Here is a 25,514-nt window from a genome sequence, read left to right on the forward strand (position 1 = left end):
AAGAACCATCATTTATTGGTTTATTTTGTCTCTACAAAACACATTAGTCATTCATCACTTAAATATTTGACTTCATTAGAAACCGTTCTAACACTTTTTCTCCCTCCTGCCATAAAAATACAGTAAGTAATTTGCTTTAAAAAAAAAAAACCACAAAACTATGAACCAGTGTTCCGGCCGCCTCACGCCCCTACCGTGCACCTGGTAGCGATTCGTAAATCAGTAAGACAGTGGGCTGAGGACTGAGTCGCGTGGCCTCGCGCGGAAAGTGCTAGAACGCTAAGGAACCTGCTTTCTCTACACCTTTCCTCTCCGCCTACACCTTTCCTCTCCGCCTCCTAACGTGTGTACAGCTGAGACACCGATTTAAAAATCATTCCGTAGTGCTAAACTCTGTCTACTCTATTCGCTTCCAAAGAATGGCACTTACCTTTAGCATTATATTCAGAAAAATACTTAAGCCTCAAGGTCCCCAATAATCTGGAGTACTGAACTAGATAACCACCCTACAGACACTTCTGACAGAAGTAATAACGCATTACTGAGAGAGAGGTTTCCAGGGCCTGCCGTTAGGGCTGCGCGCACACGGACACCATGACGCCCAGTCCCGCTTCGCACAGTTTACTCGCAGCCGTCCTGGCCGCTGGTCAGCCCGGGCGCGGCCTGCGTCCGCAGCAAAGTGCCTGGTGCACAGTCCCCACAGTCCCGGCTCTAGGTGGTTCCCGTTTTCTCTTCTTTACTGAAGGGCTGTACGGAGCCAGGCTTCACCCAGGACAGGCCGGCCACGTGAACGCTTTTATTGTGCTGTTCCTCAGGCTTCTTCTAGGCACAACCAGAAACAGACATCAGAGTGGCTGTGAGACGCCAGCACCGGACAGACCGTCTCCCCACGGGTGTCTGTGCCGGAGGCGGGGAGAGAGGGGCAGCAGGGGAGCGTTCTCAAACGGTCAGCTTACTTTCTGAGTCAGCATGTTCTCTCTGGCTTCGTCGTGTATAGAAGGATTCCACGGAGAAAAGCTGAAGGGAGAGAAAAAGATTTAAAAACTGCTTGGCTCACTAAATTTGCAGAACATCTATCTTTTAAAACTTAAGCCAGTTGTCATAACAAATCCTGAGGACTTAAAGTCTAATCAGTGGACAACGTGTAAGTTTTAGACATTATCTAAATTCTTTTCTCACATGATAACCATGCTTTGCAGAGTATTTTCCTCGGGTTAGCTCATTTAAGCCTGGAAACGACCCCTGAGGTACTGTTATGTATAGATGAAGAAAGTGAGGCACAGGAAAAGGAGTGATTGTGCCGATCACAAAGCCGACCACTCTGTCTGCAGAGCCCACACCCGTACCCACGGCTCTACACCGCCTCCCAGCACCTCCCAGTGTGCGGAGCGCTAAGCCCCCACCCCTCAGATCCGTGCTCCCGCCACTCGGCCTCAAGGTCAAGTGTCACAGCTCCAGAACCTGCCGTCCCCCACGAGTCACTCTCCCTGAGGCAGCGTCCCTCCCTCACAGATGGGAACTGGACGGGCTGTGGCTGCGGGAAAGGGGCTCCCGCTGACACTGACACTGAAAAGGCACGTTGCCGGGTCCCCAGGGACCAGAGTCTCTCAGTGGCTCCCCATGGCCCAGCGTGCCTGCGAGGGGAGGCTGTCTGTCTAAGGAGCTGCGGGGGTCCGCCATCTGTTCCGAGCAGTGAGGGCTGTCGCTAACGGCGATGCTTCCTCTCACTCCCCGTGTCACTGTAAGTCCCCGGGGCCGGGGCGCCCTCACCTGATGGCATAGGGGTCCTCGATCTTCGGCTGGTCAAACAGGCGGGCCGTGCACAGCTTCACGCTGTCCACCACCTTGCTCTTGAACAGGTGGACGTCTTTCTCGTACCTGTGGAGAGGGTCAGGCGGGCCGTTACCCGCGGCCTCCGCCGGGCCGCCCCCCAGCCCAGCCCGACGGGGACGCGCGGGGACCTACAGGACGGCGGCCTCCGGGTGCAGGGGGCTGGCCGTGTCGATCTTGTAGAACACCCGCCGCGCGTACATCAGCACCTGCCAGATGTGGTTGTGGTTCCGCCTGCGGGAGACAGGGCGTGAGGGGGCGTCCCGCTGCCCCCGTCCCTGCAGGACACACGCGGCCACTCACCTCCACTTCGCAAACGCCCTCTTCACGTCCAGCTCGCCCGAGGAGGGGTCCACTAGCGGGTGGAAGACGGGGATGTCGAACACCAGGCGCTGGGTGGAGAGAGACGTGGCTTTCAGGGGAGCGAGGGAGGCAGGGTGCCCGCGGACAGGGCAGAGTGTGTCCAGACAAGGCAGTCCTGCCCGGAGCTGCCCCGGAGCCAGCCCCCTGCCCTGCGCCATGCAGCTTCGCAGTGAGGGGGTGCTCTGCCAGCACCACCACCCCGAGTGCTGAGCCAGCCTCGGCCACGGCTGCGCGAGCACAGGCACAGCTCCCGGTGGAGGCGGACGTGGCAAAGGGCACAGCGAGGCCCAGGCCCTCCCCCCACAGACCGAAGCGCAGACAGACACATGGGAAACAGTCATAAAAGCGGCCGAGACTCCTTCCCGCCCCGCGGGCTCCTCCCTGGCCAGCACGGAGCTCCGCTCACCGGGCAGTCGCCGTCCGGGTAGTTATCGGGGATGTACACCGTGAACTTGAACACCCCGTCCTGGTAAAGTCCGTGCCGGATGAAGATCACGCCAAACCACACTGCGGGAGAGCAGGCACGGTTAGGCCTGGCGTCGGAGGCACCGAGCGTGCTGCCGCCGCAGAAAGGCACTTACCTAACGCTGAGCGGTACGACGGCTGCACGTAGACCCCCGGCAGCTTCTGCTTCACCAGCAAGGTGCTGCAACAGAGCAGAGCGTGGGCTGGACGGAGGGCAGTGACGGACAAACAATCCCTCCAGGGGCAGCGAGGCCCCAACCCGACAGGCCCATCATCCCAGCCCCTCACCGGGCCCCGGGGCTGCCCTCCACTGGCTGCCCCCCACAGAGCCAGATTAAGATGCGAGCCAAACACAGGGACATACAGAATCAAGTTTTCCTCCCAGAACCCACCTCCAAACAGCATCCCAGAGATGTGCTGGGGGTAACTGAACAATGCAACCTGCTGTAAGCTCTGGACCTCATGCCTGACGTAGATGAGAGGGCTGGTCAGGGTACTGCTGCTGTGACTGCACAACAGAGCTCACCACACACGTTCCACAGCCACTTAAACCCAGTGCTAGGTAATCCTATATAATAAAAGGCTAATGTGCAAATAGACTGAACAGCCGGTCACTAAGATGCACACTGACCCCCCGGAGGCATACGCTCAACACAGGAGCTGGGTTCACCATTGGGGAGCACAGTGGCAGCGCTAATGACCCCTTGGGGGATGTCCGCCTGCCAGCGTAGGCCTGCTCCTCAAGGAGTGGGTCTAAGCCAGCAGGTGGACATCCCCTGAGGGCTCCTGGACTGTGAGAGGGCGCTAACTGGGCTGAGGGCCCCACCGCCACCACACCACAGTGCATGAAGGTCGTCCACCGGGCCTCTGGTTAAGAATGAAGTCCCACGCATGGGCTTCACAGAGGTGTCGCTTTCGGCGTGGCCCTGCTCCCTGGGCAGAAGGCCATGGTTAGGTTTGTCCGCGATGTGCTTCTGCTCTGAGCTGACCCTGCAGCGCCGACATGCCCTCTGGGCCCAGGGTGGGAAGCGGTGGGTGCCCAGACGGCAGACAGGCTGCTCGGGCTCTTTGGGACCTCGTCCCACCCCAGCCATGCCACGCCGCTCTTCGTAACTGAGCCATGAGCCCAAACACGTCGCTGTGCGCTCTAAGGGGGAAGCAGACAGGACCTCAGGTGGTAGTTTTATTACCTATGTGCCTAACTTTAAAGCAGTCACTCCTGGCCACCGACCCCGGGCATGTCCACAGCAGCGTGGCTGGCACAGCAGCGTGGCTGACAGACGCAGCTCCTGCAGTGCTGTGTGCCAGAGGGCTCTGTGCTCTGTGCAGACAGAGGGCTCGGTGCCACAATGGAAGCCTGTCCAAGTGCGCCCTGCCTCCAGCACAAGGCCCTTCCACAGCCCGGGGCCCTGCCACCGGGCCACACTCGCCCTCAGACGGCGGCTCAGCCCTCTGCCTGACAACACCGGTGCCTTTAAATAACTGCGTGGACAAAGCAATTTTATTCTGGGTTTTTTTTTTTTTTTTTTTTTTTTTTTATGCCACCGATCCATAGCTCAGTGTGTCCGGGCACACTGGGCTTATAAAGACTCAGGTTCTGCTTTACTACTGCACTTCTCCGCCTCGCGACCCCACACAGCGCGTGCCTGCAGCACAGGGCTAGGACACAGCTCAGTAAATAATTGAAACTAAGAATTCTCCACACTTCCTGCCCTTGGGACAGGTTATTTAATCAAATGCCACCTGCTCTAGGTCACCGTGGGAGCCCGCCGTAGGCCAGGCGCTGCCATCCTCCTCACGCCGTGCGCACATGTGCATCCGCAGTCCCACCCTGAATCACCAGCCCGCCGCGTCCTGCGCAGAGCCCACGCCTTTATGGCGCCCTGGTCACCTCCTCCAGCTCCGGAGGTCATACGGAGTGAGCCAAGTCCCTTCCTAGTGACGGGCCTTCCCATGTGTGCAGTCATGCACGTCTTAAATCTCCTCCAGCTACTTCAATTCCTGCCTCCCAGGCCTGGCTCTCCTTCTCCCCACTGGGACCACCTCCTCCGAGGTCGGTGCTCTCACAAGGGGACTCCAGAACACAGCACAAAGCCTCCAGCGGGGCCTGCCCAGGGCAGGCTGGATGGCCACCTCCCACTGTGCCGTCTCTAGGACCTCTTCAGGAGGCGGATTCCTCCCGCACAGGAAGGAAGACCAAAATCAAGCCCCTGACCTACCACAGGTCCTTCCTAAACCTTCCTCCCTGTTCACGCCCTCCACAGCAGGCATGGAAATCAACGCACACATCTGCCTTCCAGTCCTACTTGCCCAGGATCTGCATGAGAGCCATTACATCTATGACAGAGTATGTCGTTCCTCAGGCCTTGGCTAAGAAAGCTTGTCCTGCCTACAGCAGCCTCCCTCTCCACAGACATCAGGCTGACCCTGCAGAGGTAGGAGTCTGAGCTCGAAGGTTAGATGGCGGCCAGTAACTGAGCCCAGGCCATTAGAGGCTTCCACTCTCTGCCTTCAGAGTCGTTCAGAACGCAGCCAGCCGGGCTAGGGACTCACAATTCCGCCAGCAGGGAGTACTCCAGGTAGAAGGGCCCGTAGGAAGCGTGCGTGCCATTCGTTGACGGAGCTGCCGGGGCAGGGGACGTGGGCTTCGTGATGGGCAGCGCGTTCTTGGGGATGGACGGCAGCTGCTTCTTGGGAGCCGTGCGCGGGGGGCTGGCCTTCCCGTCCCCAGTCGCCGTCTTCTCTTCCCCGTCAGACCGCTGTTCGAGACGCAGTGGGGAGAACATGTTAGGATGGTTCTTTTTTAAATACATATTTCTTTATTGATTTCACAGAGGAAGGGAGGAGATAGAAACATCAATGATGAGAGAGAATCACTGATAGGCTGCCTCCGGCACGTCCCCCACTGGGGATCGAACCCACAACCCAGGCATGTGCCCTTGGCCGGAATCAAACCTGGGACCCTTCAGTCCGCAGACTGACACTCTAGCCCAGGGGTCCTCAAACTTTTTAAAGTGGGGGCCAGATCACGGTCCCTCAGAGAGCTGGAGGGCCGGACTATATGAACTACTAATTCCTACTGTAACACCTCGGCTGCGCTCACTGCCCAAAAAACCTGGCGGGCAGGATCAGACTCCTCTGCAGGCCGCATGTGGCCCGCAGGCCGCATGTGGCCCGCGGGCCGTAGTTTGAAGACCCCTGCTCTAGCCACTGAGCCAAGCCAACCAGGGCTGTTCGGATGGTTCTTCCCACACAGAGTGTGTGTGTGTGTGTGTGTGTGCTGTCCTTAGCCCCTGGCCTGAAAGCTGGAATCACTCTTAAGAGGACATCCTGGCACCGTGGCCGAGATGACTCGAAAGGCCTTTGTGCGGCCGGTATCCAGAGCTGAAGCAAGACGGACTCATTAGAAAACTCCTGTGAGCTGTGTCCTAGGGAGCCCAGAAAGCCAATATTCACGAAACTTAAGTGAAACAAAGAAAAAAATGGTTTCTCCGGGGGCCCCCAAAAGAGGGCACAGGGTGACTGAACAATGAGATGGCTGTGCAAGGCCCAGGCCTAAGCTGCTCACACACCAGCGCTGAGTGAGCGAGTCACTGGGCATGAGCGCTTGGGTTGGGGACAGGAAGGAAGCTCTTCTCACTGGCAGTGGGTCCGACTGAGACCCTGTCCCTGGGGCATATGGGGCCGTATTTGGACGCTCCCCCGCCTAAGCCATCACCCCCAGGAGAGAGAGACCAGGGGAGTCCAGAGAAACCGCCTCTGGCTGCTAAATTACTGCCTTCAAATACACGCCCTGTGCCAGAGAACAGATGAGCGGCGGTGCTCTCCGAGGTGGGGTTACGCTTTTGCCTGCGTACGTTCGGCTTTCCTAAGATGTATTCTGTTTTGCCACTGAAAGGAGACATTGTATTTAGAGAAATTTAACCAGTGGCCTCGAGTTGGACTTGGCCACACGGGGCCGGCCTCTCCCAGGGCCTTCCCGCCCAGAGCATCTCGCGGCTCAGGCGTGAGTGGCCGTCCTCGGTTAGCGTCGCCAATCCACATCTCTGAGTGCTCCCAGAGTCATTTCTATCTGAGATGCGACCTCCGTCCCGGAAGCTAACTTTAACCCACAGAGCACCTGCTTCTCTAAAGGAAAGCCTGGACTGGAAAAACCAGACGGTGGCCTGGTGGAGGTTACTGGGCCGCCTCTGTCCTTATGCAAACGGTGTCCTGCCCACATCCGTCACCGTCCCCGGGACCTACTTTGCGTCCGGAGCTTGCAGACATGCTCCAGAAAGGGTTCATAACGTGTGCTCCCCACGAAGAAGCGCAGCCGCCTGCGTCATCCAACTTCTGTCCCCGACGTCACCGCACCTGCAGAGGCGGGGAGGACAGACGGCCAACACCAACAGTTAAGCCTTTGGAAATGAGAACTAACTGTGCCCCCCTCCGTAGGAATCCAGCGCAGCATTATATAACACGTAGTTATAAAACCCAGGGGCAGAACTAGCAGAACTAGCGTCCTCCAATACCCCCTCTGTCTTTTGGCTCCAGTATCTCCCCCACCTTTAAATGCCCCCAGGAACCGGGGTGCCGTGCGTGGCCGGGATTCCGAATCCTCGGTGGCACAGCTCAGCGCTGGTGCCAGAACGCAGGAGCCCTGGGCTAAGCCGTCGCTGCCAGCACAGAATGCTCTGTACCCACATGACTCAGTCTAGCGCTCTCCTCGGCGTTATGGGAAATTAAGGTCCACAGGGCCAATGTAAGTGTGTCCCCAATGAGCAGTCTGCAGCACAAAATGATTCTGCAGCAACAGTAGCAGCCAGAGAATGAAAAACGGGAGGGCGAGCGTGTGGGAGATGGCTGATGGGGTCTTGTCAGGACCGTCACCAAGAAATGACCTTTTTCAAGTGCCTGAAGGATGGAGACGGCAGGGCCAGGCATCCAAGGGTACAGGTGCAGCTGAGGCGGGCAGAGAGCTTCCCCCAGAGCTGTAGGCAGTAGGCGAGGGCATGTCTCTAAGGCACATGTGTCAAGCACAAGGCCCGCGGGCCAAATCCAGCCCGCCAGGCCTTGCAATGTGGCCCGCACCGCGCTGTCATCACTGCACTCCGCTGTCAGTTTATGACATTGTCAGTTTATGACTGTTCAGTAAACCATTTGGCCCGCGATTTAGGCTGGATTTTAAATTTTGGCCCCTTCTCTGATTGAGTTCAACACCCCTACAGTCTAAGGCCACAGAGCCAGGGGTCACTGACCGAAAATACAGAGGGAGAGGCCTAGACACCAGCAAGCTGAGCTGAGACACCACCGTCCGCGGGGTACCCCGGCCCCAGGGCCCTTCTCTGAGCTCCCGTTGGCACCGAGCAGAAGGCTGCAGGTGGAAAGGGTCAAGCAGAGCAGCGTTTTACTGAACTCTTGGGAAGCAAATCATGAGAGAATCAAGTACCAAATGTCCCTAGATTCAGAAAGAAAAAAAAAAAGAGTGTTTTCTGCAAGCCTGTGATACCCACGGAGGTGCCCTGCCTGTGCCAGTTAACGAGGCTTGCTTTCCAAGACACCGTGCCACCCAGCAATTAAGTCAAAGGAATGAGGACGCTGGTTCTTCCACCAACCTGTTGACTTACACCGAGTGGCCAGATTATAATGATCTCTGACCACATAATAACCTGGCCACTCAGCGTATATCCTGTATAATAAAAGGCTAATATGCAAATAATTGTCCCCTCGACCAGGAGTTGGACCAGCAGGCAGGCCAGCCAGCCAGCCAGCCGCCCATGTCCCCTCCCCCTGGCCAGGCTGGCCGGACCCCACCCATGCACGAATTCATGCACTGGGCCTCTAATATACATATACACCGAACGGCCAGATTATTATGCGTTCAGAGATCATCATAATTTGGCAGTCCGTGTATATCCAGTAAAAGCAACTTATTGCCAAGAACTGCAAACCTGCCATTGAAGATGACTAAGATGAAAATCGTTGGGATATAAGAAATATGGAGGCACAGGATGAGAGCAGCACCCACTGCCTGATCTAAGCAGGCCTGACTGAAGAAGGGACCCCCCCCCCCCTTGGGACACAGCGATCACAACCAGGTGAATGCCGGGGTGGATCCACCCCGCTCGGTCCCCGCCGAGTCCAGCCCCATGACCTTGCCTGGAAGAATCAAGCCAAACTGTCTCCCAGCTCCTCCCAATAACCACCTGGAAACGGCCCTTTGCACCCGCCGGAAGCCCATCCTTCGGGAATAAGGGCACCGTCTATGGGTGTCCGGTCTACCCACACCCCAGGGCGCTCTCCCACAGGAAGGCGGCACGGAGAGGCGGAGGCCGTAAGGTGCTCCGGTCATTAGGAAACAATCCGGCAGGTCTGCCGGCTCGGCCACACACCCCCTCCTGGGAGCCGAGGAGGGAGATCGGACCCGCCCCAACGAAGCCTACACGGCCTGTGCCAGCATCTGAGAGCCGGTCCTTCCCTTCCTCCTGGGCGCCACGGCCCCGCGCTGGCAGGTCTCCACGGGCGGCCTCGGGGTCCACGGGCGGCCTCGGGGTCCACTCCTCCAGGCCCATGGACAGCCTCCGGGCCCACGGACGGCCTCGGGGTCCACTCCTCCAGGCCCCCGGGCAGCCTCCGGGCCCGCGGTGCTCGCCGGCCCGGGCAGAGGCGCCGGGCACGCACTGGGCGGAAACGCGCCTCCTCGCGGAGAATCCGGACAAACCGGTCTCGCCCCGATGGGCACGGCCGTGTCCGGCCTCAGCTCCCCATCTCTCCAGCGCCAGGACGAGGGTCTCCGCGGCTGGGCCGCCCCGCGCCACCCCGCCCCGCGCCACCCCGCCCCACCCCACTCCGAGGGCACCGGGCACAGGCCCGGGCGTGGGAACGGGCCGGGCGGGGCGGGACCCGGGTGCGGGCCGGCGGGCCGGTACCTGCTCCCTGCCCAGCCCGGCCCGCTCCCGCTCCCCCCGGGGCAGACCCGGGGCCCTCCGGCCCCGCGGCAGGTGCCCGCGGACATGGGCAGGTGCCCGCCCCGCCCCCATCGCGGCGGGGCCCGGAGCGCCCCGCGGGCAGGACGCCGGCGGTGGCGAGGACGCAGCCACCGCAACCCTCACACACAGGAGTGCCTCACCTCAGAGCCTCCGGTGGGCGCGGGGCTCCCGCCGCGGCTAAGCGCCCGCGCGTCCCCGCAGCATCTCCGGCCCGACAGCCCGGGCCCTGCCCGCTCCCTGCCCGCCCCGCCCCGCCCTGCTCAGCGCTAGCCCCGCCCCCCGGAGCCTCCGCCCGGCCTCCTGACACCCCACTGGCCGCCAGACCTGTCTGTCAAACACGCTCTTCCGGGGGGCGCTAGGGGCGTTGGGGGGGACTCCGCTCCGTCCAGCCAATCAAATCGACTCCGCTCCGCAGAGCAACGCCTGGCGTCCTGAAGGACTGGCCATGCCCCGGAAGTATAGGTCAGGGAGATGAGGGGGCGCCGCTTCAATAATTGGCTGCCGCGTCAGCCAGTCACCACAGAACCCCGCCCATTTGTTTATGCGTAAGCTCCGTGCCATTCACAAAGCCGGGCTGTGGGCTTTCCTGCTGGGCGGGGCAGGGCGGGGCGGGAGCCTCCCGGCCGTGGGCGCTGGCCAGCCTGTCCACCCAGGCTCCACCTGCCGGTCAGCCAGGCCCTGGCCGCCACGTTGGCCGGCAGCGGGGGTCTATCGGGTGGGGAGCCCGGGAAGAAGCCTTATGGAAAAGAGAGGGAGCCAGTTCTCTGTGCCAGAGGAAGGAGGAAGCTTATGGACACGCCTGATGCCAATCCATTTGCCCTTGAAGGTTGGCTGCGAGGAGTTTTGGGAATTTTACGTGGGTCCCTATGCGCAATGGGTCCTGATGGCCCCGTGGGCTCAAATGGAAAAGTGGAGCATAGCAGCCGTCACCAAGCGGGACCCTCAGCAAACTGCACTGAACAAGCCTGCATGGAACCGCACGGTTCTGCATCTAGGCCAACCCTATAAAGGAATTCGTGGAATCCTATGTCAACCAATAAGACTGATACTTTCCCTGTCAAATCGACTGCAGAGCTCCGCTAATTACTGACTCGTTCTGACCAATGAGGACAGTGTTTTTGAGGCCAATCAAACTGTAAGGATTTGGAGTCTTCATTTGCATAAGAGAAGGCCAATCAGAGACCAGGGGCAGGGCCTTCAATCTATATAAGCCAGCTCCCCTCGGGGCGACTGCATGGTCCACATTCCAGCCTGCCTAGGTCCCAGGGGCTGCCTCCCAGCCAGGCCAACTTCTCAGCTCTGCGGTCTCATGCCGCCTCCCAAACTGGGGATTTCTGTTGGCGTTCACTGGCACCATATGGGACCGAAAATACAGGAGGACAAGGATCGGGAATTTACATCCGTCACAAGTTCCTCTGTGGTTCTGGCGCTGAAGTTTGAGAATCCCAAGGCACTGGAGCTTCCAGCCCTCTGACCCTTTTTATTTTCCCCTCACAAGCCTTCCCTGTGATCTGGGACACCTTAACCAAGTCTAGGGCTGCTCAAAAGCTTCCGATTGAATAACAAGTCCTTTCGGACTGGACGAAGTCTAAGCTTAGCCAGACTTACAGGCACGCCCTATGCCGGCTCATTCCCGGCTCACGTCCCCTGTCGGTCCCCACACCAGCTCTGTGCCTGCGCCATGAGCTCCCACACCTGAGCCTTTTCTCTCCATGGCGCCTTCTCTTGGCAAGCTGGTCCCGTCCCCCTCTCATGCGACACATTGCATTCAGAAGGGGAGAAACAGACTCTAACTGGGTTACTGTTCTACTCTGCTAGCCTTTGAGATGCTGGTAAAGCGGCCTCTTGTTGAAAGGCAGGCGGCAGAGTCTCCTAGTGCTAATCCCCAGGGAGGTCCTTAAGTCCAGCTCCCTGCCCCTGCCCCGCGGAAAACACTCCTCACCACGTCCTTCTGCGGGTGTGAATGCATTCGGGGCGCTATCATGCCCTTAGCGTGCGTCCTCGCTCTAAATTTTGGGGGCAAACGTGATATTTGTGTCTAAAGAGGAATCCTTCCGGCGTCAGGACTTACTAAATGCGCGATCTCTGAGCCGTCGGGAAACCAGCTCATGTTCTAACCGCCCAGGAGACACCGAGTCCCTCGTCTCCCGGTTTCTGGGACGTGGGTTGTACGGAGCAGGTCACTGACTTACTCCGAAAGGGAGGAGGCTGGGGTTAGGTCTGTGTTCGGCAAACTGCGGCTCGGGAGCCACATGCGGCTGGCTCTTTGGCCCCTTGAGTGCAGCTCTTCCACAAAATACCGCGGCCAGGGCGAGTCTATTTTGAAACACTGGCGTTAGAAGAAGTTTGCGTTTAAAACATGTGGCTCTCCAAAGAAATTTCAATCGTTGTGCTTTGATGTTTGGCTCTGTGGACTGATGAGTTTGCCGACCGCTGGGTTAGGTGAGGTGTGTGTGCGCTGCAGGTGCACACACACAGGCCAGTACTCTCCCCTCAGTCCACTGGTCCCTGAACCCTCTGGCGAAGGGATTCCTCGGTCATGTGGGACCTGGGTCCCCGGCGACAGGTGCCGATCCAGATACGCTCAGCGATCACACAGCCGTGGACTTGCTTTCGCACGCCAGAAAAGGTGACATCTTAAAAGCACAGCTTTATGGTGAGCGACGTTTGGGGTGAGAGCAACGTAGGCATTTAGTTGTTTTGAGAGAATGGACTTAAGGAGGATCCTAAATAAGTAATGCTCCTATTGCTGCGGGTAATCCTCAGACGAGGCAGAAATCTTGGTTTTTGACGACGCCTGCCGTCGGAGGCGCTGGATGTGGGACGGCATGGCTTCTGGGCGGCTCCCGTCCTCCTGGCCATTGCAGTGCTTGCTTGTCAGCCTCACATCTCTAAGCTGTGGTCCTGGGGGAGTTGGGCTGGGGATGGGGGGGGGGGGAAGGGTCAGGGGTGAGGAGTGAGCTATGACCCCTGGGGGGTGGGGGGGAGGGGTCAGGGGTGAGGAGTGAGCTATGACCCCTGGGGGCTGGGGATGGGGGGGTGGGGGAAGGGTCAGGGGTGAGTAGTGAGCTATGACCCCTGGGGGCTGGGGGGTGGGGGAGAAGGGGTCAGGGGTGAGGAGGTGCTAATGACCCCTGGGGGCTGGGGGGTGGGGGGGAAGGGGACAGGGGTGAGGAGTGAGCTATGACCCCTGGGGGCTGGGGGGTGGGGGGGAAGGGGTCAGGGGTGAGGAGGTGCTATGACCCCTGGCACTGCTGGTGCAGAACCACCCCTGGCCACTGCCCTGAGCATCAGACACCAGCACGCCCTCTGCTGGCCGCGGGGCGCCACGTCTGCCGCTGGGAACCCCGGGAAAAGGGGGGAGTTGGCAGAGGGAGACGGGGCTGGTGGGTCAGTCGGACTCGCTGTCCCCGGCTGTCCAGCTGTCCGGCGGTCCGGCTGTCCGAGCCCCATGCCCCCCGGCCCCTGGGGGCGCTTGCCCGCTAGCGGGTCCGAGACGCCCAGGGACGGGCTGCGGCGGGTCTGGCCGCCCCCCTGCAGCCAGGGGGCCCGGGCCGCCACGGTCACCGCCGGCTGCAGGAATGCCCGCCCTTTCTCCTTCCGACAGACAGAGCTCCGGGCAGGCCCGGCGTGCGGGCGCCGAGGAGGAGGCTGCGGGCAGGTGCGCGGCGGGGACGCGGAGGCCTTACGGTTATCCTAGGCTTTAGGTTCCAGTGCACGTATTTCCCCCAAGAACGGCAGCCCCTCCGTCCCCGGTGAGGCTAACAGACAAACTGCACCCCCCGCACCCCCATTGCACCCCCCGCACCCCCATTGCACCCCCCGCACCCGGCGGGGCGGGCGCGGGGTCAGTGACGCCGGGGAGCGGCCGCAGCTCCTCCGGGCGGGCGGCCGAGCGCCCTCTGGCGGGCAGTGGGGAGAGTGCAGGCGGCGGAGCAGAATGGAGGGTTTGTTTCTCCCAGAATCCAGGCTCCTACCCAGCCCGGACCCACAGCTGCATTCCTGGAAGCATTCCCCGGAGAGAGTGTTATGTTTCCTTCGGACAAAGAGCTCACAGGCGCCAGCGGGGCGGCCCCAGGGCTTAGGTGAGCCAAGAGGAGGGTCTGCCCCCAGCAGATGACCCCACTCCATCCCAACTTGTGGTCATGCACGTGCAGCCCCACAGGAAGGCAGAGCCCGAGGACCAGCCTTCCGCCCCCCCGAGGGGACTCGGCAATGCCAGGGGTTTACACACCAAACGGGGGCAGCCCCGCGGCCCCCCCGCGTCTGGTGGGACAGTGTGAAGGCCCCCCCCTTGGCAAGCCACACTCCGAGGAGCCCCTGCCAGGCAGGACGGTGCCGGGGTCCCAGGTTCCGGCAGATGTAACCGGATTTAACCCGGTGTTAAGACATCCTTTTCCCTCCCTGCGCTTCCTGGACCTGACCTGTCTCACCTAGAGAAGCTCACAGGTCCCAGCCCCAGGCGGCTGAGATAACGTCTTATCTGAACTGTTTCAGCTCCTGGGCCTGCGGGCCTGCGGGCCGGGGGGCCCTGCCCTGGGCCACCGGCCTCCAGGCCTCCACTCAGGTCCTGGGCCCAGGAGCCTGGAGCTGAGACCTGAACAAGCGATGTGTCCCCGCCTCTGACCAGTCAGCGCCCAGCAGGACGCACCGAACCCCCTGCCATGTGGTTTCCCCGTAGACTGTAGCCCTCCGGCCCCAATAAACCATCCACGCCCAGACCGCAGCCCGGGCCTCCCCCCAGTCCAGGCTCCCGCCCTCACTGCTCTCTGGCCATCCTCACGGGACACGGTCCCCTCGCACCCCTCGGCCACCCGCTGGGCCACACGGACCTCTGTGGGCCCTGGCGTGGGTGGCCAGACCCCGAGTGTGTCCTCCTCACCTCCCAGCCGGCCAGGGCCCTGCTGCACCCGCACCCCGAGTCCGGCCGCGTCTCAGCACCGTCCGTCTGCTGCCCGTGCTCACCTCACCGCCTCCAACCTCCTGTCGCTCCCGCCCTTTGCCCTGCAGACCCAGCGGTGGGTCCTGTTCAAACCTCACTCAGGTCCCGTCCATTCAAAAAGCCGACGCGGAGTCAAACCCGGAGTCCCTATGTGTCCTTCCCGCAAGACCCCCTCCCTCCCCGCTCTCCTCCCGTCCTGGGCCTCCGGGCCACGCTCTCCCCTGCTCCCACAACCCCGGCTGACCACCGCCCTGGCTAACCAGCCCCATCTAACCACCTCCCTAACCAGCCCCAGCTAACCAGCCCCATCTAACCAGCCGCTCTGTCTAACCAGCCCCATCTAACCAGCTGCTCTAACCAGCCCTGTCTAACCAGCCACCCGGCTAACCAGCCCGTGTCTTACTTGGCTCTCGCATGTCCTCAGTGTCCCTCCCTGACTGTCAGGAGGCAGGCTGGTGTCTGTCTGTGCCCGCCCCCCATGGGGAGGAGTGACAGGCTGCGGGGCTGGCTCCTGCAGCGTAGTCCTCAGAGGGGACTCTCTGCCCTCATTATGGGTTACATGTCCTCAGAGGGGGCTCGGAGGCCTCTGAAGGGTAAGCATGGCCTCCAGCAGTTAGACACCAGGTGTGTGATTCACTCGGACCCGCAGCCTGGGGCGGGGGCGGGTGGGGGGCAGGACACTCCTTACAGCGCCCACGCCCAGCTCAGGCCTGGATCTGTGGGAACAGCCTCTCTGGGGGCAGAGGCAGGGCCGGGAGGGCCGGGGACAGAGGGGTCGCCAGCGCCCTGACTGCCCGGGACAGCCCCTCGGGCTCCTCAGCACCCTCTCCCCACCCCCGGAAAGGCTGTCTCACCTCTCAGGTCGGCACCTGAGACAGTGTGTGCGCTGAGACAGTGTGTGCGCGGTCAGTCCTCAGGTCAGGGGACAACTGAGAGGAGGTGGGTGCGGATGCTCCCTCCTCTCCCCTCCTCTCCCTTCCTCTCCTCTCCCCTCCTCTCCCTTCCTCTCCCTTCCTCTCCCCTCCCCTCCTCTCCCCTCCTCTCCCCTCTTCTCCTCTCCCCTCCCCTCCTCTCCCCTCCTCTCCCCTCCTTTCCCCTCCTCTCCTCTCCCCTCCCCTCCTCTCCCCTCCTCTCCCCTCCTCTCCCCTCCTCTCCCCTCCTCTCCCCTCCTCTCCCCTCCTCTCCCCTCCTCTCCTCTCCTCTCCCCTCAGTGTGACAGCACGGGGACCCTGTGGCAGCGCCCGGGGCTGGCCTGTGGGACCCTGCTCGGCAGGGACAGACGCGGTGTGTGTGTGTGTGTGTGTGTGTGTGTGTGTGTGTCTGCTCTCCCTTGGCCCGCAGTGGCTCTGGGACACGGGTCCTTGGAGGGACCGCTGCCCCTCTGTCCCAGCACCACTGGCCGGTGGGCCTCTTGGCAGAGCCTCCGTTCTGCCCCTTCAGGCCGGACCCGGTGCTCCCAGAGCCCACCCCCCAGCCCTGCGTCTCTGCCCCCTCTCCCTCCACCCCAGGCCGGCAGGCTGGCGGGACCTCACAGCAGGTCGTGTCCGAGAGGGAGGTGCTCCCTGTGTGCCGCTGCCCACTGTCTGTCCACCTCCCACCCCCTCCTCTGTGGCGACCCCAAAGCACACCCCCATCCACTAGGACGTTAACCATGGCCCCTCCCAGCCCCCCTCTCCCCCCCCCCCAGCGGTCTCTGCCTCCCGAGGCCCAGCAGCAGCCCAGGCGGAGGGGTGTCACCCAGGACCCCTCCCTGCGGGCCTGCCTCAGCCCCGTCCCACCCCCTCCCAGGGCAGCGCACTCGGGGCGGCCGTGGGCCTGTCCGCTCGCCCACCTGCCTGTCCGGCCGCGGGCAGGGTGGCTGATGCTGCGGCCTCCCTCCCCACAGCAATCCCCGGGCCTGTGATCTGTGGGGACCCGGGGCTCTGCCCTCCACCCCCATCAGACCGGCCTGTGAGCCGCTCCCTCCATCGCCGGGGCCTGGCCGTCCTCGGTGGCAGTGAGCGATCGCCATGGCCGCTCACAGTGACACTGAGCCTGACCGCCCGGACGCAGCCGCAGCCGCAGATAAGCGAGTTCCCGTCCAAACAATAAGCAATAACCACGCTAGCCGCATCGGCATGGCGGGCGGGATTCAGATGCAATATTAATTTAGGGATGTGAGTGACGGGGGAGAGACAGAGGCAGAGGGGCCGGCCCTCCTGTACCCGCCGGCTCCCCCCCTCCCCCCCGCCCGGCAATTACCCGGTAAGGGAGGCAGCCGATCGGCGGGAAGATTTCATTAAAGCCAACGAGCAAGTCATCTGCGTCTTATTGCCGTTTGATTGACACGGACCAGGGTCCTGCCGAAGCGGGCGGGTGTGAAGAGGAAGGCCCTCGATAATGGATAATGTTTCTCTTGATACAGTTGCCGGCCGCCCGCTCTGAGTCAATAACGGGGAGATGGGGGGGGGGCACGCATATTAATTCTCCCGTTCGCAGCGCCCCGGGATGGGGGTGGGGGCCGTATGTAGCCGGGGTTCCGCGCCTGGCCTTTCCTCTGAACGCCGAGATTGCACCCGCGATTCGCGCCGCCCTGACGCTGCGATATTAATATTAAAACTAAAGGTCATCCCGCAGCACCGCTAAGCCGCCTGAGCCCCAACCTTTACGCCAATAACGCTCCGGGAAGTAGAGCCGGAATATTTGAATACGTGAGGGAAATTTCTTTTTTTTTTCTAATTTTATTGGGGAGGTTGGTGGGCTACGGCGCCCTCCGGTGGCCCCCGCCCGCCTGGCTCCTCCTGGGGGGCTGCCCTGAGGAAGGGGGGTGCAGCGGGAGGGAGGCTGGTGATCAGCTGCCACAGGCCTGGGGCCTCCCGCTAATGAGCCCCTCCTGAGCGGAGTCAGCACAAACCCTCCTGCTGCCCGGTGCTCGCAGCAAAGGCCCGGCCGGCCGGCCGGCGGGCTCCTGGGCGGCTCCATCTCGGCCCCCTTCTGGGCGGGGCTGGCCTTGACCTCTGGAGCCGTCCGCCCGGCCGGCTCCCACCACAGAGGGCCTGGCTGGGTGGACCGCCCGGATACAGGAGAATGCAATTTCCTTCTTTTTAAATATATCTTATTGATTTTTTACAGAGAGGAAGGGAGAGGGAGAGAGAGCTAGAAACATCGATGAGAGAGAAACGGCGATCAGCTGCCTCCTGCACACCCCCTACAGGGGATGTGACCGCAACCAAGGTGCATGTCCTTGACGGGAATCGAACCCGGGACCCTTCCGTCCGCAGGCCGATGCTCTGTCCGCTGAGCCAAACCAGTCTCGGCAGGAGGACACCATTCCACGGAGCCAGTCACACCCATCCTGGCCCGAGTAGGGGCGTCCTGCGCGCGCGCGCGCGCGCGCGCGCGCGCAACACACACACACACACACACACACACACACACACCGTCACCGGCTGGAACAGGGAGCTCGGGGCCCCGCCTGTGGGTCCTCTGCCTCCGTCCGAGGCTCCACCAACCACAGCATCTTCCCCTCTGTCATTAGGACTGGACTGGGGGGGATAAACAAGGCCAGATAGAGATACAGACAGACGCCTGTGGACAGACACACACACAGGTCCCTGTCTGTACATCCGAGTGATGGGTCTTTACGTTCTCATTTCCAAGGAACTACAGCTCCCCAGAACCACCGTGTGACAGAGCAGCGTCAAACATGCCCCGCATCCAGCACGCCCCGCGTCAGAGAGAGGCCGCGGAGCCGGACACACGTGTGAGGCCCACAAGAGCGAGGCCACCTGCTGCTTCCAGGCCCAGCCGCCAGGAGCCTTCCTCACGGGCGCCCGCACCCGCGCCCTCAGACCGGGACCCGGGGACCCGGCCCGGCCCACCTCATCGCACGTCTCTGGGGAGAGGGGCACCCGGTCCCCGAGGAAGCCACGGACACGGAGCACACGCCAGCTCCACGGGGGCCGGCGGGGCTGGTTCTTGGCTCAGCGATGGTGGAACGAGCTGTGCGGTCCCGCCGGCCATGCATGCTGTTCGCCCCGCCGCTGCCCACCACCACCACCCAGACCCCCCGCCCCCGTGCTCCCCGCCACCACCCAGACCCTCCGGCCAACGTGCTCCCTGCCACCCAGACCCTCCGCCCCCATGCTCCCCGCCACCACCCAGACCCTCAGCCCCGTGCTCCCCGCCACCACCCAGACTCCCCGCCCTCGTGCTCCCCGCCACCACCCAGACCCCCCGCCCCCGTGCTCCCCGCCACCACCCAGACCCCCCGCCCCCGTGCTCCCCGCCACCACCCAGACCCTCCGCCCCGTGCTCCCCCCACCACCCAGACCCTCCGCCCCCGTGCTCCCCGCCACCACCCAGACCTCCCGCCCCCGTGCTCCCCGCCACCACCCAGACCCTCCGCCCCGTGCTCCCCGCCACCCAGACCCTCCGCCCCCGTGCTCCCCGCGGCCCAGACACCCCGCTGCCCACCGCCACCACCCAGACCTTCCGCCACCCAGACCCTCCGGCCAACGTGCTCCCTGCCACCCAGACCCTCCGCCCCCATGCTCCCCGCCACCACCCAGACCCTCAGCCCCGTGCTCCCCGAGGCCCAGACACCCTGCTGCCTGCCACTGACCTGCGAGCTTAAGTGCGGTCGGTGGGGAGCAGGCGCTGGTGCCTAAACCAGGACTGACCGGGGCACCCTCCTGAGCACTGTCAGCCCCCCAACCTCCCCACACACACACCGGGGCGGCCCCAGGGCCTCAGGGCTGGCCTTTCTGAGCACGGAACCTGGCCGCCCGCACGCCCTGGCCCTGCCGGTGTGTCCCCCGCGGCAGCCTGGCCCTCGGGCTCCTGAGCGGGAGGGCGTCCGACCTGCTGGTGCAGACCCAAGGCCAAGAGCCGGGCTCACTGACCGGCCCCCTCCCCCCAGCCCACGATCCAGGCTCACTGACCCCCAGATCCGCCCCCAGGCCCCCAAGCCCCCCAGGCCCACCTTCCTCCTGCAGCTCCGGACGGTCTCCTGGCCGGAGGCGCCCTGCCCGCCCGGGGGCTGAGGGACGAGGAGGCGGTCACTCAGCAGCTCTGCGGGGCCTCCCACTCGGGCTTTGAGGGGCTGAGGGAGGGAGGGGGCAGCTGAGGGGGGCGGGCCGGGGGGCCGGGCCTCGTGCTGCTCCGGCTCACCACAGCGGCCGCACCTGCCGCCGAGGGCCGCGGGCACCGGGCCCGCAGCTGCGGAGACGGGGGTGGGGGTGGGGGTGGGGGGCGGGGTGTCCGCAGCCAGCCTGTGGCCGGGCGATCCCGGGGAAAACGGTCCATCGATGGCCAGGCCGAGGAGACGGTGGCCTGGCGGTTCCTCGGCCCTCACACCCTCCGGAAGCAGCCGCGTCGCAGGCTGAGCCTCCGGGGCCCAGGGACCTGCCGGGGGATGGCCGGACCGTCCCCATGCAGCTGCCCTGACCATCCACGGGCCCTTTGTGGCTGGGCGGGCGGGGGGGGTTACAGGAGTGTCAGGAGGGGACCTGCCCCTCCTCCCTGTGTGCCTCTGACCCTCTCTCTGGGCCTCAGTTTCCTCATCTGTAGAATGGGGCCAGGGAAGAGGGTCCCGAGGACCCCTCTCTGCTCTGGGAACCCATCGGCGAATGGAGGACAGGTTTTCTGATTTCAAAAGCAAGGTCGCCTCTCCTCCGCACTCCCCCTTCAGAAAGTAATTTGAAAAATATGTATGTTTTTTGTTGACTTCAGAGAGGAAGGGAGAGGGAGAGGGAGAGAGAGACACATCAACAAGAGAGGCCCTAACTCATTGGATAGACCATTGGCCTGTGGACTGAAAGGTCCCAGGTTTGATTCCGGTCAAGGGCATGTACCTTGGTTGCGGGCACATCCCCAGTGGAGGGTGTGCAGGAGGCAGCTGATCCATGTTTCTCTCTCATCAATGTTTCTACCTCTCTATCCCTCTCTCTTCCTCTCTGTAAAAAAAAACACACAATAATATATATATATATATATATATATATATATATATATATATATATATATATTTTTTTTTTTTTTTTTTTTAAATGAGAGAGAATTACTGATTGGCTGCCTCTCAAATGGCCCACAGCCAGGTCACGTGCCCTGACCGGGAATGGAACCGTGACCTCCTGGTTCATCGGTCGATGCTCAACCACTGAGCCACGCCTGCCCAGCTTGAAGTGTAATTTCAATTCTGCTCTGAAATCAGCTCCCCAGATTCCTTCCTCGGGACCCAGACATGGTGCCTTTAAGACTCAGGGGTCTTCAAACTACGGCCTGCGGGCCACATGCGGCCCGCAGAGGAGTCTGATCCGGCCCGCCAGGTTTTTTGGGCAGTGAGCGCAGCCGAGGTGTTACAGTAGGAATTAGTAGTTCATATAGTCCGGCCCTCCAGCTCTCTGAGGGACCGTGATCTGGCCCCCACTTTAAAAAGTTTGAGGACCCCTGCTAAGTGTTAGCGGATCCTGTGTCTAGGGGTCAAAACTGAGGTGCCGATCAGTATGTCCTCTGTAGTAAGGAGATCTCCCTGCTTCCGCTTTTGGCTTTAAGACTAAACTATCTGGCGGATTTATTATTATTTTTTCCTTTTTAAAGAAAAACGACAGTGATCAGCCCGCAGAAAAATCAGCTCACTTCCGCCCTCCGCGCAGGATCGCCTCCGTCCGCATCGCCGGCCGCCGCCGCCGATGGATCCCGCGCGGCGTTCATTAGCGCGGCCCGTGTCAGGCGTGTGATTTGATTTGAATAGCAGCTCGGAGCTACCGTTTGAGTGCAGACATATATTAGTCAGAAACAATCTCATTTAATAACACAGAAACTAATAAAGGAGACGCATGCCAGCCGGTGCCGGGTCGGATTTATGGATATTGCTTTAGCGGGATGGATGGTCGCCGCCCCGACCTGTTTGTCACGTCAGAACCGGCTTTTTTTTCTTCCTTCCCCCCATTTACATGCAAACACCAGACATGGAAGAGTCCCGGGGATTGTCTAGTGCCTTGAAACAAAACAGGCTCCTCTGACATGTGAGCTGCCACGTTGGCCATAAACCTTCAGGGCGGGGTCAGAGGATCGAATGATGATCAGGTAGCCACACACGGAAACCCGTGTTGGAAATGAATGAGACACGGGCTGGCCATGCGGCGTGCCCCCACCTCGGTCCCTCACGGACAGTCCCTTCATTTCCATCCAGGAGTCACCTTCAGGGTTCCTCCTCCGTCCCCACACTTAATCTGATGGAGGGGACAGTTACTGCCCAGCCTCAGGCCCTCCGATGGGCACCTCCACCCGTGGGTACCCCTCGGGCTTAGTCTGCAAGCAACTACTTGCTTAAGTTTCTTAGTCTGCTGTCCCACCAAACTGCCGCCCTGGGCACTGGCACCATTCATGCAAGACAGCGGGATATGTGGCCAGGAGTGTGAAAGGGCCCTGGCTCTACAACACGGGGCCCGTGGGAGAAGAGATGGTCCAGGCCAATGGACCAGTCACAGAAGACACCGGAGAACCATCGCGCAAACATAATGTGCTGCCTGGCTGCGAGTCTCCATTTCCTATGTCCACCCTTATATTTTGGTCTGATTATTTCAGGTACAGTGGGTCAATTTTGATTTGGTTGTCCCAAAGCAATATTTTGGCCATACAATATCAGTCACCTTGATGCCAAAACCGGTGTGGCTCAGTGGTAGAGCGTCGGTCTGTGGACTGAAAGGTCCCGGGTTCGATTCCGGTCAAGGGCATATACGTTGGCTGCGGGCACATCCCCGGTGGGGGGTGTGCAGGAGGTGGCTGGTCGATTTTTCTCTCTCATCGACGTTTCTGGCTCTCTGTCTCTCTCCCTTCCTCTCTGTAAAAAAAATCAATAAAATATATTAAAAAAAAAAAAAAGAATCTTTGTTGTTTTGTCCGCGTGCTCGGGTCCTACTGTGTGCTCGGGTCCTACTGTGTGCTCGGGTCCTACTGTGAGCCGCTGAGGAGTGAGGTGCTCATCAGTACATCCTCTGTAGTAAGGAGATCTCCCTGCCTCAGCCTTCCCGGCGGTTTCACCACGGAGACACAAACCGAGAGAGATGACCTGAAGGCCTGGGAGGACTTCCACCATCAGTGCAGCTCTTCCCCCCAGGCCTGACTGACCGCCTCCCCACGGAGCCTGCGGCGTGGACGGGGTGCTCCGTGCGTGAGAGGACGCGCAGCCTTGCTGTGCTGAGGGCTTTTGCTGGTTCTGCGGTTAAAGGAGAAAAGAGACGTGGAAGAAGCCCCACCTAACTCAGCTTTGAACGAGCAGGTTTAGAACAGAAATGCCAGACCCACGTGGCTGGTGGGCTCTGGTGCGTCCTGGCAGCGGCTGCGGCAGGCGGATCTGACCGCGGGACTCCGCCCGGCCTGCGGGAGGGACCCGCGGGCGGGAGGGACCCGCGGGCGGGAGGGACCCGCGGGCGGGAGGGACCCGCGGGCGGGAGGGACCCGCGGGCGGGAGGGACCCGCGGAGGCTGCAGCCTCATCGCGGCCCACGGCCTCGGAGCTCCAGGCCGCCGCGCCCTCCGTGCTGGGCGGTAGGTGGAGCCATCGCCTCAGGAAAGGCGGCGGGAGGAGGGTTGGCCTGGGAGCCGGATGCTGGAACCTTTGGGCGGCAGCTTCTGGGTGTGAGCCCAGAGCATCCTGCCTTCTCCACACGAGGGGCCGGGAGAAGCCGATGCTGGAGACTGGCTTCCTTCCGGGCGATGATCACCCCACTCCTCCGTTCCTCTGCCTCCTTCGCCTCCTCCTCCTCCCGCTGCCTCCTCTGCCTCCTCTGCTGCCTCCTCTGCCTCCTCCTCCTCCCGCTGCCTCCTCTGCCTCCTCCACCTCCTCCTCCTCCCGCTGCCTCCTCCACTGCCTCCTCCTCTGCCTCCTCTGCCTCCTCCTCCTCCCGCTGCCTCCTCTGCGGCAGGGCATCGGGCTGAGCTGGGGCTGGAGGAGGCATTTAGGAAATCAGGCCTCTCACAGGCCGCTGTGCTCCCAAGATGGGCCTCCAGGGGCTGGCGGGCACCACCTCCCTCCCACAGAGGCCTAAGGACCCCGAACCGGCCAGGCACACCAGCCTCTCTGAGGTCGGCTCCTCCTCTTCTCTCTCTTCTGGCTGGGCCTCTCCCCCCCACCCCACTGCCCTGGGAGTCTGGCTTTCCTCCCCGATGCCGGCCTCGGGCTCCGTGAGCACACAACGCATTGCGTGGTCCTGTTTTTATTCAAAACGCTGATAATTTGTTATTCATTTATTATGCAGTTTGGGCACCTTGGTTTTTAGAATATCTCCTTAAAATAGAATTCCTCTGGGGGCCCAGCGCAGGGCACACCCCGACATGTACGCCGGCGAGAGCATCACTCTCCTCACCCCAGCCCTGGCCCTGAGCGGGCACGTGAGACTTTTTATTTGGCTTAAAAAAAAAAAAAAAAAAAAAGTGATCCCCGACCTGTGGTTTTGGGGTTCCTGCAGAACACCTCTGCACCCTGCGAGGGTCCTGCCTCCCACACTGACTCTGACTCTCTGGCCCGGCTCCGTCTGCGTCTGGAGGAGGCACAGGACCACAGGGAAAGCACAGCGGGGCGCCCAGCGCCCCTGCCAGCCCTCGCCCAGCCCTCCTGGGCCCGCAGCCTGCCGATGGGGAGGGGGGTCAGGTGTCCCCCATCTCCCTGATGGGCTTCGCCTCCTGACCCAGGAAGTGGTTCTCCGGGGTCACAGGGAGGGGCAGAGCCGGGGCCTGCAGGCCCGCCAGGCCCGGGCCGCTCCTCTCCCCTCGTCTTGGGGGAGAATGGGGCCGCCACGGGGTGCTGGTCTGTGACAGATGTGGGCGCCTGGCTTCTCCGGGGCCTCCTCGGAGGACGTGGTCCCGTCTCCAGAGCCACCGGGCCGCTGGACACAGAGGCCAGAGAGGTGGGTGTGGGGCGCAGGGCGGGGGGAGCGGGCGGGACAGGCCTCCCCCTGGGGGTGAGGCTGAGGGATCGGGGGGGGGGGGGGGGGGAGGGGGGGCTCGTGGTTGCTCAGCAATGAGGAGTTAAGGTTAAAAACGGGGTTGGCTGGTCTCAGAGGCGGGGGCTGGGAGGAAGCTGTGTGTGGCTGAGGGGGTTCCGAAGGTGGCGACTGGGAAGAGGTTGGGGTGGAGGGGTCGGAGGCTGGGAGAAGGGGGGCCCTGGGCCGGTTCCGTCCAAACACCGGAACCAGAGAAGCAAGAGACGGATCCAGGGGACCCCCGAGGGCACTGCCGGTCAGTTCGTTCCTTACGTGTGAGTATTTACAGAACGCATTTGCGGCATAAAAGTGAGTGTCTGTAGAGTAGTGGTTGGGTCTGTGTCTGGACCCTGGGGGCCGCGCTGCCTGCCTGAAACCGCGCCTCCTGGCGGAGCAGGTGCTGGCTGGGACCGGCACAGGCGCCGGCGCTGACTTCGTTCTGCTTCCAAGTTCGTGAGGGAGATGAGGCGGTGGTTTCTTCTGCGTCTGCGGGCCCAGCCTTTGCCGGCGGGCGGTCACAGTGTCCCCGTGTTTTCAGAAGATGCTGTAAGTCGTTCTCCTCTCCGTCTGGGACGCTCTGAGCCACGTGGCAACGAGCCCGTCTTTGGAGGCCTCAGAGAATCCCCTGGCACCTTCCGGGCCAGGTGCATTGGGGGACTAGCTCGTTAACAGCTTCCTTCCATGGAGCTGCTCTTTTCAGTGTTCCTTCTCTGTTAGGGTCAACACTGGTGAGCCGTGTTTTCTAGAAAACCGCCCGCGTGACCTCGGCCTGCAGCTGTGTTTCCGTGGAATTGCGAGTCGTAGCGTCAGGATGTTGTGGAATCACCTCCGATTCTGTTTCCAGGTGTGCTCTCTCCCCCGGCCGCGATCACACCGACTTCGCATTTATTTCTGCTTTTTGTTCGTCATTTCTTTCTCTCGGCTTCCACTAATTTTACTTTTTGCTCCTTTTCTAACTTTAGAGACAGATATTGAATGT

The 25,514-nt window shown here is 61.7% G+C and overlaps 2 protein-coding genes across 4 annotated transcripts in view; one reads left to right on the plus strand and one right to left on the minus strand.

Annotated features, from left to right (window-relative positions):
• RBL2 (RB transcriptional corepressor like 2) overlaps positions 1-18,600 on the plus strand; it is a 47,663-nt gene extending 29,063 nt beyond the window's left edge. The window contains exon 23 of the mRNA XM_084861217.1: positions 18,211-18,600. The gene's annotated coding sequence lies outside the window, so the exon portion shown is untranslated. The remainder of the gene's footprint in view (positions 1-18,210) is intronic.
• Positions 7-9,883, minus strand: AKTIP (AKT interacting protein). 3 transcript variants are annotated; one of them, XM_084861300.1, is made up of 10 exons: positions 9,770-9,883; positions 6,904-7,014; positions 5,212-5,417; positions 2,775-2,839; positions 2,600-2,700; positions 2,134-2,222; positions 1,966-2,064; positions 1,771-1,878; positions 957-1,017; positions 7-819 (listed from the first exon to the last, which is right to left on the minus strand). In XM_084861300.1, the coding sequence occupies exons 2-10, from the start codon at positions 6,943-6,945 to the stop codon at positions 712-714; spliced, it is 879 nt and encodes a 292-aa protein (XP_084717426.1). In that variant the 5' UTR covers positions 6,946-7,014; positions 9,770-9,883; the 3' UTR covers positions 7-711. The 3 variants fall into 3 exon arrangements, with proteins under 3 accessions (XP_084717426.1, XP_084717424.1, XP_084717425.1); XM_084861298.1 differs by having other exon boundaries at positions 7-822; XM_084861299.1 differs by lacking the exon at positions 9,770-9,883 and adding an exon at positions 7,867-8,103 and having other exon boundaries at positions 7-822; positions 6,904-7,658.
• Positions 18,601-25,514: the final 6,914 nt, after the last annotated feature.

This window comes from Pipistrellus hanaki, assembly GCF_964339955.1.
Source record: "Pipistrellus hanaki genome assembly, chromosome: 15".
NCBI classification, from domain to species: Eukaryota; Metazoa; Chordata; class Mammalia; order Chiroptera; family Vespertilionidae; genus Pipistrellus; species Pipistrellus hanaki.